The sequence below is a fragment of the Sorex fumeus genome, unplaced genomic scaffold, assembly GCF_029834395.1.
Source record: "Sorex fumeus unplaced genomic scaffold, SorFum_2.1 ptg000100l, whole genome shotgun sequence".
NCBI lineage: Eukaryota > Metazoa > Chordata > Mammalia > Eulipotyphla > Soricidae > Sorex > Sorex fumeus.
Genome location: NW_026606157.1, coordinates 1,525,736 through 1,539,735, shown reverse-complemented (window position 1 = coordinate 1,539,735; position 14,000 = coordinate 1,525,736). Strand labels below are relative to the sequence as shown.

General features: G+C 48.2%; 1 protein-coding gene across 1 annotated transcript in view; it reads right to left on the bottom strand.

Annotated features, from left to right (window-relative positions):
* The window catches only part of DERA (deoxyribose-phosphate aldolase), a 94,974-nt gene extending 87,148 nt beyond the window's left edge, over positions 1 to 7,826 (bottom strand). Inside the window, exon 1 of the mRNA XM_056134633.1 lies at positions 7,705 to 7,826. Within this exon, the coding sequence (XP_055990608.1) occupies positions 7,705 to 7,735 (31 nt within the window). The 5' untranslated portion in view covers positions 7,736 to 7,826. The remainder of the gene's footprint in view (positions 1 to 7,704) is intronic.
* Positions 7,827 to 14,000: the final 6,174 nt, after the last annotated feature.

The following is a 14,000-nucleotide window of genomic DNA, read 5'->3' as shown; positions in this document are numbered from 1 at the left end:
GTCCTCCAAGACCTCAAAGTCCCAAAGTCTCTCCCTTTCTAGTCCCCTCTTATCCCTTCCATCATAGTTATGTAGAAATCATGAAGGATGTGGTACACCTAGGTGGGGTTGAACACTGTCATAACAACAAAAAGAGGTAAAGCCACTCCTTCAGGGGAAGTTCTAGGGGATTAACTCAAGGACAAAATCTCATCTGAGGGTTCAGCACTCCAGATTACTAGGAGATCTGCTCAAGGGCGGGATTCCATCCAGGGTATATTGCTTTCTCCTTTCCTCAGCTAGTAATTCATTTAAACAATCATAGTAAATTGACTTCTTATATTTCTAGTCATTTTGTACGAACACAGTAAGAGATATATTAAGCTTGAAGGTTGGCTCTTCCTGAGGACATCTCGCTATATATTCCAGACCACAGTCCTCAAGCCAGGTTAGTTTTTCCTAACCCCAGCAGGGTCCTTATTCAGTTGCTTCTTTTTGGATCATGACAGAGTTTGTTTCATGACCATGCTCTTAATTTATTATACTTGTGGCACTTAGTTTGTCTCCTTTCGATGCCAGGGTGACTTAGAGCTTGCCCTGTGTTCATCCAGTCCCTGCGTCAGGACCCTGCTTTTGAAGTGCTAAGGATAACTTAGGCTTAAGTCAAGTAAATATGGATGTCCAGGAGTAAATATTATTTTGGAGTCAACTAACTCCCATGTTACAAAGCATTGTATGAACTGTCTTCCTGTGCCCATACAAAAAGGACATTGCTAACCCATGCAAGTGACATAAAGGAAAGAGAAAAGAAGTATAGGATTATTAGTGCTTGATGGAATTGGGTGTGCTTCAGGGGCACTGTTGTGGGAGTAGCTAGGTAAACCTTACGCTCTCTGCAGGAGGAGCAAGGACAACCCAATGTTATACAACAGTGAGGGTTCCAAAACACCTTATTCCGCTCATTCCTTTTGATTTTTATTTTGGAATAGAGTCGGGGGTTGGCTTCTCCAAATCAACAAACAATTTTCAACCTCCAGTCAGGCATACAGGATTTTAACTCAATTCTCACCCCACCTCCCACCAGAACAAGAGTAGCAGAAGGAACAGAGTAGGTCTTGGTCTCCTAGAAGGCCCTGAGTGAGTGTCTGAGGCACATTACTTCAGGCCCTGAGCATCTGAGGCACATCACCTCAGGCCCTGAGCATCTGAGGCACATCACTTCAGGCCCTGAGTATCAGAGGCACATCACCTCAGGCCTTGAGTGTCTGAGGCACATCACCTCAGGCCTTGAGTGTCTGAGGCACATCACCTCAGGCCCTGAGTGTCTGAGGCACATCAATCACCTCAGGCCTCGAGCATCTGAGGCACATTGCCTCAGGCACTCCTGGCCCAGAAAACCTTCCTCATAATCCTCTAATTTGCTAGAGTGGGTCACAGAATTCAGGAATCCCGTTTACTCACTAGACCAGCAATTTATTTCTCAAGAACACCCAGTCAGAAGAGAAGCCATGGCAAGGCATGGGGGGAAGGCACAGGACTTCCGGGCCCCGTCAGGAGCAGCATTCTCTCCAAGCGGCATACCTGACTAACTTTACTGGCCACCAGACTCAACCATCAGCCTTTCTTACTCCCCAGAGATCTGGTGAAGGAGCTGGGTGTCCAACCAACTAGAAGGAACCACCACAGTTCTCCAGGTAATAGCTGGAGTTCCCCCAAAATTACTTTATTAACATAACAAGAGCACCTTGAGAATTCTCGCTACAAAATTATGATAAATATACTATGTGCAAGTGACCACTGAAAGTATTTACATAAAAGAAACCTTTTCAATGTGAGAAGAACATAGTACAGAGCTTAGTTAGGGCTAACACTACTTCCACTACCCAGCCGTCGCCACACTCCAGGACGCTTTCCGGACCCGCGCGGCAGCTCCGGCCGAGACCCACGCACAACTGAAGACCCACAGAACAAGCCGTCGCCACACTCCAGGACGCTTTCCGGACCCGCGCGGCAGCTTCGGCCGAGACCCACGCACAACTGAAGACCCACAGAACAAGGTAAGCGGAACTCTCTGAGACCTTGGACTCCAGGCTCGGCGGACCCAGGGACAGAGCTTCTCTGCTTGCTCCCACCACCACAGGTGACAAAGGGATTCTAATCAGGAGCCCCACCCTACCCTGCCCTGTCTGCTTCCATCAACCACCCAGGGATCGAATTGTGCACAGGAGACCCACCCTACCCAGATAAATACCCCACTGGCAGACTTCCACTCTCGACACTACTTCCACTACCCAGCCGTCGCCACACTCCAGGACGCTTTCCGGACGGCTTGCGGCCGCGCAACACATCATAAGACACTAAATACCCGTCTTCTGGAATTGTCGTACCATATTTGATAGGGTTCAAATATGGTAACACCTACAAGGGTGATTAGAGGTCACCCCAAAAGCCTCTATACCTCTCGGAAAGACTGGCAAGCTACCGAGAGTATTCCACCTGCACGGAAGAGCCTGGCAAGCTATCCGCTGTGTATTCGATATGCCAAAACCAGTAACTACAACTGGTCTCATTCACCTGACCCTGAAGGCTTCACCGACATGGCAGCACTGAGAAGGATGAGAAAGGAGAGGCCGACAAAATCTCAAGGCCAACCTAGGCTGCCACAACGAAGGAAGACAAAAATGATCGTCTGTACTTTCAATGCACGTACGCTAGCATCAGATGCATCCATCGAGGACCTGATGGTACAAGCGCGAATGATCAAGTACGACATCATTGGTCTGACCGAGACAAGAAGACACGAATCTCACCATGCCGTTTTCGACATTGGAGAAGAATTGTTCCTCGGAACATGCGATAAAAGAGGTGTTGGAGGCGTCGGTGTCCTTATCAACACAAACTTGGCCAAGAGCATTGATTCATTCGAATGCCTAACAACCGGAATCGGACGTTTACATTTGAATAAATGTGGCTCACTGCCTGCAGTTTCTATCTTCGTTGTCTACGCACCAACATCTCATTATGATGAAAGAGAAATCGAGAAGTTCTACATGGAGCTAGAGAAATTCTATAAAGAAGACCACACCTTCTACAAGATCATTGTGGGTGATTTTAATGCCAAGATAGGACCGAGAAGATCAGCTGAAGAACTTCACATCGGAACCCATGGCCTAGAATGGAACGAACAGGGTGAGAGACTGTCTGAGTTCATCATGTCGACCAAGACCATTCATGGTAACTCACAGTTCCAGAAGGCAGAATCTAAACGATGGACATGGGAGTCTCCCGGTGGACGATTCCACAACGAAATAGACCACATCATATTCAATCGACGGTTTTGCCTGACTGATGTCGCTGTTGTCCCAAAATTTCGAACGGGATCGGACCACCGTCTCCTTCGTGCAAAATTCTACTTCACAGAGCGGGGAGAAAGGGCTGCAAAGTTCAAAAAGAGAACTCCCAGAACGACCACCAACTGGGAACTCTTTGGTACTATTGCGGCAACATGGGAAGATGCCATTGTTGACAACATTGACGAGGAATACGATCGACTGGTTCAGCACCTCCATGAATGTGCGAGGAACGCCAAGAGAGAGATAGCCACAAAAAGTCGCCTATCTTCGAAAACTCTTGAGCTAATTCGCCAGCGTGGTTTGGCGCATGCCTCAGGCAACCGCAAGCTAACGTCCGAGCTTGCAAAGCAGTGCAGAGATGCGATCAAGGAAGACCTCAAAGAGAGAAGAGCAGAAGTACTGGTAGATGCGGCAGAAGCCGGGAAAAGTATTCGTAACGCCCGCCTGTCCTTCGCCAACTATAAGACCAAGATGACTGCCCTCCGACGTCCTGATGGATCCATCACATCCTCCAGAACGGCAATGGAGAAGATTATCCATGACTTCTACTCAAATCTCTTCGATAGCCATGTCCACTTGCCGACATACCAAATTCCACAGGATGGGTATGTCGTTCCCAATGTTCTCCCTTCCGAAATCCGACACGCCATTTCGTCAGTAAAGAAGCAAACAGCACCCGGCCCAGACAAGGTCAGACCTGAACACCTGAAGAACCTGCCGTCAGTACTCATCAATACACTGGCTCGGCTCTTCACTCGCTACCTGTCTGAATGCAAGGTTCCATCTCAATGGAAAACCAGCAGGACCGTACTACTATTCAAGAAGGGAGACATCCATGACATTGGCAACTATCGCCCGATCTGCCTATTGTCTGTCATCTACAAGTTGTTCACTCGAGTCATCCTGAATAGGATTGGCAGAACACTAGATGAAGGACAACCATGTGAGCAAGCAGGGTTCCGCAAAGGATTCAGCACCATCGACCATATCCACACGATAACCAAACTCATTGAGGTTTCTCAGGAGTTCAAGATGCCGCTCTGCTTAACGTTCATTGATTTAAAGAAGGCCTTTGATTCTGTTGAGACGGAAGCGGTCATTGAAGCCCTAGCCAATCAGGGCATTCAAGCCCAATACATCAGGATCCTCCGTGAGCTGTATTGCGGATTCACTACCAGGATCTCACCATTCTACAAAGAAGTGATCGTTGATGTCAAGAGAGGGGTGCGGCAGGGTGATACCATTTCACCAAAACTCTTCAGTGCCACCCTCGAGAACATCATTCGACGACTGGAATGGGAAGGAATGGGAGTGAAGATAGATGGTCGGCAACTACACCACCTCCGCTTTGCTGATGACATTGTTTTAATAACACCAAACATCAGCCAAGCGGCACAAATGCTGGCCGACTTTGACCGTGAGTGTGGAAAGGTAGGACTACAGCTGAATCTTACGAAGACAATGTTTATGAGAAACAGCCTTGTTCCTGACGCCCCATTTGCTCTCAATGGAACGACCATCTCCGAATGCAACAGCTATGTGTACCTAGGTCGAGAGGTCAACATGACAAATGACCTGGCACCCGAGCTGCGCAGGAGGAAGAGAGCGGCTTGGAACGCCTTCAAGAACGTCGAAGAAATAGCTAAGAGGATGAAGAACCTCCGGCTCCGGGCACATCTCTTTGATTCCACTGTTCTTCCTGCATTAACATATGCCTCAGAGACCTGGGCCCTACGCAAACAAGATGTGAACGCCATTCAGGTCTCCCAAAGAAGAATAGAAAGAGCTATGCTTGGAATATCACGTTTCACTCAAATGAGAGAACGAATCCGGAGTTCTGACATCCGTCGACGATCAAGGATCAGGGACGCTGTCTCATTTGCCAAGGTGTCGAAAATCAGATGGGCTGGTCACGTAATGAGATTTAAAGACGACCGTTGGACTAGAGCTGTTACTGATTGGATTCCACGGGATGTCAAGAGACCGCGTGGCCGCCCACCTACCAGATGGTCAGACTTCTTTGTCAAGGTCATGAACGATCGGTTTGAGGCCCTCCATGTTCCCGGAGCGAAGAGATGCCATTGAGCTACACTAGCACGCGACAGGGACAGATGGAGACGTTACTGGCGCCCGCTCGAGCAAATCGACGACTAACGGGAAGTTAAGTGATTAAGTGATTAAGTGCAAGTGACCACTGAAAGTATTTACATAAAAGAAACCTTTTCAATGTGAGAAGAACATAGTACAGAGCTTAGTTAGGGCCTTTGCCTTGCACACGGTCAGACCCAAATTGATCTCCAGCACTAAATATGGTTCCCTGAGAACCATCCAGTGGGGCCCAAAAAATACCCCCCAAAAGGCTTTTGGTCTGAAACTCCGTAAAACTCCTCAGTGAATTGCATAAATTAATAATGATGCATTGCTGGCACACAAATAATTTAAAATAACTTACCTCAGCATTTTAGCTTAGGCTTCAATGTGGATTAATGATTAATACCAAGGAAGAAAAAACAATACCTCTAAAATATATCTGATTTTACTTAATAAACAAAGAGAATAAAAATATCTACTTCATTTAAATAGCTTCATCAAAATCACATTTGAGGTCAGAGAGATGTGTAAAGCACTGCCTCAAAGATGCCTTGCCAAGGAGGCATCCCTAGCACCACAGATGGTCACCAGGGGTCCCTCTTGAGCACAGAGCCAGGAATAGTGCCTGAGAACCTCCCAGTATAGCTCAAAACTCCCCTGAGCCAAATCACTTTGCTAATATTATTAACATTAATTACTATTAATTATTATTATACACGGGGCTGGAGGGATAGCACAGTGGTAGGGCGTTTGCCTTGCACGCAGCCGGTCCAGCCGAGCCGAGTTCGATTCCTTCGCCCCTCTTGGAGAGTCCGGCAAGCTACCGAGAGTATCTCACCCGCATGGCAAAGCCTGGCAAGCTCCCCGTGATGTATCTGATATGCCAAACACAGTAACAACAAGTCTCACAATGGAGCTGTTACTGGGCCTGCTGGAGCAAATTCATGAACAAGTGGAGGACAGTTTGTTTGTTTGTTTTGTTTGTTATTATTATACACAGCTTTCGTCTATACTGTTAATTTTGCTACAAATAAAAGGGAGTTCTAGTTTCACAAAGTCAAAAACTGTAATATCAACTAGTAACAATGAAACTAGTCGAAGTTATTTCACTGTATCTCTTGAAAGAAATATAATCTAAGAATGGGGAAACCAAAGGCCTCTGTGTGTGGACAGCCACACAGGAGACTGTCCCCTCACAGGGCATCTCCTATCTAAGGAATACTCCTTTATTACTAAGTCCATATTCCAGAGATAGAACCAGAGTTTGAAAGGAGGAGTGCTAAAGGGCAAGTGAGTAAAGGAGAACAGATCTGGTGAGGAAAGTCGCTGTCATAAGACACAATCTTTGCAAGGAAAAGTTCCTGACCTCACCAAGCCTACACTGTTCAGTTGGAACAGTCACTTGAAATGCGGGGGGAAGAGTACTTGAATTTTCTTAAACTCGCTATAAAAATTATTCATATAAACCTTTCCGCTGGTGCCCACAACGCACCAAAGCCTTCAGTGTCTTCACCTTTTAGACATGCAACGGTTAATCATCAGACACTTAAGAAGTTCAAGTGCAGCGATTAAGTTGTCCAAAGTCACAAAACTACACTGGACGTCCCAACTCTACACTGAGATCCTTTTTCTCTGCGGCTTGCGTGATCATGACTTTCCTACATTTGAAACACCAATGGTCCACCCTTGACCAAATCTGAGTGAAACTGTCTTGCCCCTAACAACTGACAATATCACCCAAGTGGGGTCGTGGAGAAACCATCAGACACGCACAACAAACCTTTGGACCTCTCAGATCACACGCAACTCAGCAAGTTACCGAGCGCGGACGAAAACAGCCCTGCACCACCGTCCTGGCAACTTTTTCTGAGCAACGGCCGGCGTGAAAGGGATCCGGCCCGGGCCGAGAGGGAGGGAAGGTTGCTCCCCGTCAGCTCTGTCGGGGGGTCGGGGGGATACGGAGGGTGTGATTGCTTGTTTCGTTCTCAGAACCAGGGAGCCTGAAGGTGCAAGAACAAGTTGCAAGATCAAAGTCGAACCCTTTCGCTTACGAAAGAACGCGAGAGGGCTAAGGTTCACGGAAGGAGAGTGTTGGGGGCGACTATGGGGGAGTCCTCGTGCTCCCCAATTCTGGTTCCACCTTTGCTGCGGGTAGGGGCCAACGCTGCGCCCCCCGCAAGCACCCCCGGGTGGTCTCCGGCCCGAGCTGCGGGGATCTAGCAGCCACCGGAGCTGGCGGACACGCGGGGTCGCGGAGGAGGAGGACGCCGGGGGTCCTTACCGAGCTCGGTGCCCTGTTGGTGAGCCGACATGACCCGGTCAGGCTGCAGCGCCGGCTCCCCGGCCCGTACGCTCGTCCCGCGCTTCCTCCTTCCTTCACCGCCCGCCCACGGGTGCGCGCCCCGCCCCTGGACGCCGGGCCCCGCCCCCGAATCAGGCCCCGCCCCGAGGCCGCCCCTGGTCAGAACCTGCCAATCTACCACCAACTCCCTGGACGCTTAGCCCCGCCTCCTAACCGCCCCCGTCCACGCCCCACTCAGACCCCGCCCATAGGCCGCCCGCCCTGGATCCAGGCCCCGCCCCCAGGCCGCTCGCCCCGCCCCCGACACACTCCGGGCTCCGAGCCAGGGCGGAGCCCAACCTGGCGGTAGAAAGTGCCAGACTCTGGTCCACGCTTCGGTGGAGGACCCCAAATCCGCGCACCGGGATTGGAGAGCTAGCCCAGAAGGTAATGCGCTGGCCGAGAACGCGGCCGACCCGGTTCAGTCTCCGGCACCCACGTGGTTCCGCCCGGAGTGATTCCTGACACCGCTTTGTGGTGTGCCCGCCCCAGTGAAACTCCAAACCAAACCGGCCCACTCCCGTGCAACTTTGGTCGCGGCGGACCCCAGAGTTCTTAACTCCGAAGAGAGACTGCAAACCAGTGGACAGAGGGATCGCCTGCCCCTCCGGGGGCCTGGCCGAGTGCTGGGCTCTGCCTCCCATGAGCTTGTCCGGGCCTTACACCGCCCCGTAGGGGGACTTCCAGCCCCCAATCCCGGCCGAGAGAGGAGCGACGCTGGGGGCTGCAGGCAAAAGCTACCTGGGCGTGGGGCTGGAGCGAAAGTACAGCGGGAGGGCGGTGGCCTTGCATGTGGCCAACCTTTAGAATACTTCCAGTATGTCAGGAGATGTTATCAAAGGCATCCCCAGTGGCGCCCCCAAGCACCGCCAGGAGTGATGCCCGAGGGCAGAACCAGCAGTCAGCCCAGAGCATCACCGAGTGTGGCCACAACACATAACAAAAAAAGTCACCTAGGAGAGCAACGCTGGTTTCCCTGCCCGCTGAGGGTCACGGTGTGACCCTACACCTCCCGTTGCTCTTGTATGCTCCGATTCCTCCCAGGAGCAGACCTTGACCATTTTCCAGAGCGCTACTAGGAGTCTGTGAGTGTAGGATTGTTTGTGACCTGTAGTAGGCGTTGTTGAAGAAACGTTAAGGCTATTACTCTGCACGCAGCCCAACCGGGTTTGGGTTCCAGCACCGCATATGGCGCCTTAAGCACAGAGCCAAGAATAACACTGCCAGGTGTGCCCACACACCAAATACTAAAATCACAGCATCTCCTGACATACCGGAAGTATTCCAAAGGCCAGCGCTCTGAGAGATGGATGTAGGTCCCACCGGTGCTGGAACCTACGTAGGGCGTATGGTCCAAAGCAGATTCTAGGCTTCAATACAGTCCTACCTGAATCAGTATCTCAGGGACCCTGAATCTGTATTTTTAACAAGGCCCTGCAAAAGATTCTATCCGTGAACTCCAAAGAATCAGTTTGGGGCTGAGGATAATCAAGTAAGGCAGCTGGAGTCCAAACTGGCTTTTACAGGGATCAAATTGCCTCTAAAATGCTAAGTATTGAGGCCAGAAAGATGGGTCAGCAGGTAGGGTGCTTTCGTGCTTCCTTTGCATGCAGCAGACCCAGGTTTGATCCCCGGCATCCCATAAGGTCCCCCAGTACCACCAGGAGTGATTCCCGAGTGCAGAGCCAGTTGTGACCCTCCCAAAACAAAAATATATACTTAAATAAAATGCTAAGTGTTGCATTGTTTTTATTTCACATAAACTTGGCAAGATTTTAAAATTTTTTAGCTGCCAAATAAATTACTCATCTTCCCATCATTGCTTCTTCAATTAGTGTAAAAGTTTAGGAGCCAGTGAGAGTGTCTAGTGGTGGTGGGCACTTGCCTTAGCTATGACTGAACCAGGTTTGGCACTACATATGGTTTTCTTGAGCATGCTAAGGGTGACCCCTGAGCAAAGAGCAAAAGTAAACCCTGAGCACCGCTGGATGTGGCCTAAAATTTTTAAAAAGTAAAAATGAGAAAGACGAAGGAGGGGAGAGTGGGAGAAGGAGGAGGAGATGAAGGTTGGAGGAGAAGAAGGAGGAAGAGAAGAAAGAAAATTGAGGTTATTTGTCTTGAAGCCTCAGGAAGCTTCCTAGCTTGACAGATGTTAAGTTTGTGAACTATTTGCATTTGGTTCAGCAAATGCCTGTGTCTAGAAGAGACCTGGGCCCATAGCAGACTGTGATATTTGTGTGTTGAATATTAGCTTGTCCTCTATAGCCTGTGCTGGTTTCCGGTGCCAAGTGGATATTTTAAGATCCAGCTGATAATGAAAGACTGTTCTTTAAATTGAGCACATTTACATTCAGAAGAAGACTCAACATAAATCTTTATCTTAAACTCAGAGAATTAGATGTTCTAGTCTCCTTCCAGTCCAGCATGAAACAGTGCTGGTTCCATTGCTTCATCCAGTCCAATTTTACTTCACTGCTTTCTAATCCTGTGATTTCCACATGCAGCCATTCAAGGGTTCCTTGTGTTCACTTAGGCTGATGGGACAACCAGGTTTAAGCAGGAGGGATGGGGACAGTGTGGAACAGTGAGGATCAGGGAACAGATATGATATCATAGCAGAAGTATTTCGGAACTGGAAGGAGACTAGAACATCTAATTCTCTGAGTTTAAGATAAGATTTATGTTGAGTCTTCTTCTGAATGTAAATGTGCTCAATTTAAAAAACAGTCTTTCATTACCAGCTGGATCTTAAAATATCCACTTGGCAAATTTAGAAGCAAAACCATTCTATCTTGACACGCCCTCCCCTTTCTTTCCAAACTAAGAAGCGCCTTAGAAATTCACTGATAGACTATGTAATACTAGATACTAAGGACCAACACTAATGTAATACTAGTTTGGTTTTTTGTTTGCTTTGGGGGCCCACTTTGCAGTGCTCAGGGGCTACTCCCACCTGGGTTTGGGGGAGTGGGTGGGTGGGGGGTTATTCCTGGCAGTGCTGGGGAAACATGCAGTGTCTGAGAATGAACCCCGACATAGCATTCACTCTGGACCTTGGAGCTCTCTCCAGCCCCACAATATTATCAATTATGGCTTAAAACCCTTTACATCAATTGATATGACCATCTATTAGACCCAATTTCCCCCTAAATTTTGTGTGTGCAAAATATTGCCTTATTTTACAAAAGAGACTAAAACTGGAGGCCAGAGAGATAACACAAAAGGATGGATTATGTGCATTGAACACACACACACACACACACACACACACACACACACAAAACCTCTCCCCTCATATACATCAAACATGGTCCTTGTGGCCCTCAAAACTGCTTGGACATATCATCACAACACCAGCAACAAAGGGAAGAGGAGAAAGGAAAACAGACCCACTATTCCTCCTCTGAAGCCAAACTCCTTAGACAAGCTACCGATCACTGAACTCTCTCGTGCCTCATATACAAGGGGAGGTGGGGCTGGAGAGAGGATTAGGAATTAGGTGTGACTGACCCGGGTTCAATACCACATCATATATGGTGCCCCCAGTACTGCCAGGAATGGTCCCTGAGCTCAGAGCCAGGAGTAAGCCCTTGACACAGTTGAGTGTGGTCCCAGAACAAAAGACTGTGTGTGGGGGGAGGGGGAGCGGTTTGGGGAAGGAGAATGGCATTGACTATCTCACACAGCTATGAAGATAATTAACAATAAACACGAAGCGGAACACTTAATGTAGGGCACCTTATAAATATTATTTTTATATTTATAATAAAATCCATTGATGTCCACATGACCAAAGTTCCATTATCTCATCATATGTGATCAAACTGATGGAAACTTTATCACTGTTCATTGCTGTCATACTTCGATCTTGTGTCCAAAGGTAAATTTGTTAGCTGCTTCATTCGCTCAAGAACTCTGAAGTCACATGACAGTCATTATAACAGGAACAACTATACATTCCTATAGATAAGCAAATCAGTGCTCCAGAATCATCCTAGAGACCAACATGCACATGACTTATATGATAACCCAATATTTAAAAATATTAATCTTGGGGCCAAAGAGATAGCACAGGGGTTAAGACATTTGCCTTGCTGGGGCTGGAGCAATAGCATAGCGGGTAGGGCGTTTGCCTTACACGTAGCCGACCCAGGTTCGATTCCCAGCATCCCATATGGTCCCCTGAGCACCACCAAGAGTAATTCCTGAGTGCATGAGCCAGGAGTAGCCCCTGTGCATCACCAGGTGTGACCCAAAAACTAAAATAAATAAATAAATAAACCTTTCTTTAAAAAAAAAATTTACCTTGCTGACCCAGTTCAATCCCCAATACCACATATGGTTCCTGAGCACTACCAGGCGTGATCAGGAGTAAGCCCTGAGCACAGAGATAGGTGAAGCCCAGTAACAACAAAATAAAAGAGGCTGAAAAGATAGGGTAAGGGTGAAGGCTTACCCATGAGTCAACCTCAGTTCAATTCCTGGCACCATATATGGTTTCCCCTAAGTACCACCATGCATGATCCCTAAACACTGCCTTGTGTGGTCCCCCAAACAATAAAAATTTTTTAAAATAATAAAAATAACAAAATATTAATCCTCCAGATGTAAAATGTGAACTACTCATGGTCTTTAATTCTCCCTTGTTACTCCTTTCTTAAACATTACATTTAGTTCCTTCTACCTTAGTCTCAAAGAAAGAAAGAAAGGCAGCTAAATTAATCATTCCATTCAAGTTGAACCACTACAAAAATTGCACTGAGTATATAAATTATGGCATATCTGCACTATTTTGTAGCCATTAAAGAAAGTGTCCACGTCACCAACATTCCCCTCAACACTCCCCTGCTTCAGGCCATAATGAAAAGACCCAGAAATAGATCCTGGGGACTCAGGTCTCTCTACCTGGCCCAGTCTACTTTACTGTTGCTTTCTAATAAACAGTCTGCCTGCTAAACATAAATAATAATAATTAGAAACATGATGAATCTTGTCAACTACTATAAAAATTTTTCTCAAAGAATCGGCCATACTCAACCCTAGTTTCTTGGGTGAGAACTCGGGATGACAGAATAACTGAGTGATTCATGAAGTTAGGGTGAACTGTGGGGAATCAGGATGTGGTGGGCCTTAAAAATAGAAGTGACTTGGCAGAGAGTGGGTGGAGGTGAAGAGACTCCGCACTGGCTGCATTCCTTCAGGGATTCGGCTGGGGCACTCTGGTCAGCTGCTGACCCGGGCTTTGAGTAGGGGCTGATCAGCTGACTTCAATGGGGAGGAGGAATTCCCAAGCGGGTACTGAAAACAATCATAGGAGCCTGTAAGGCTGGTACTAATTTAGGGCCCAGTTTCAGCTAGTCAGCACCAGCACTGCCACGCAAACTACCTTCTAGGCAAAAGTAGGATGGGTCACGGTGAAAAACATTCTCAATCATTCTGGAGTGGGGATAAGGCAAAACAGTAAAGAGAAGAACACGGATGATGAGACTTGAGTCCCAAGATAAGGATGGCTGTGGGCATAGTAAGAGGTCAGTTGTGTAGACAGGTGGGAGGGGAGCAGGTGGGTGGGAAACGGAGCTCAGTGATGAGCACTTGCTTTCCAAAAGTGAGGTCCTAGCTTTGAACCCCAGCACTGCAAAAATAGTGGGGGAAAGGTGGACCAAGTAGCAGAAACAAGTCGGGTGGAAAGGTCTGGAGCTAGAGATGAAGCAACTGTGGCTAAAGCAGTTCCAGGAAAAAGGAAGTCACAGCAGGCAGGGGAAAGGGGACAGAGGACAAGTGGGTCCAACTGGAAGCCGCTGTGGAGGGAAGGCAGTCACTGACCTCTTCACACCCTCAATCACCTTCCCTGCCATGAGGGTGGATGGACGGGGTGCAGCGAGCGAGCAGGAACAAGGCAGAGAGGCACTGAAATGTTCTTTGTGAGAACAGGCAGCCCGGCAGTAGCAATGAACACAGCAAGGAGCAGATGAGGACCCCAGAGCTGTCATGGGGGCTGAACTGGGAAGGTCAGAGAACAGGATCAAGGGCTTCTGGGTCTTCTGACTGGAGAAAGTCCCAACAGGCAGCACCAGTTACTAGAAGAGCAACAAGCCCAACAGGTTTGGATGTTTCACATAGGAAGACACTTATTAAAGGAGGAACACTAAGCTATGCCTTTTGGATTTTGTTTCGGTGTTTCGGCCAAAATAAGGTGCTCAGGGGTGCCAAGGGTCAAAAAACTGGGTGAGTTGCAT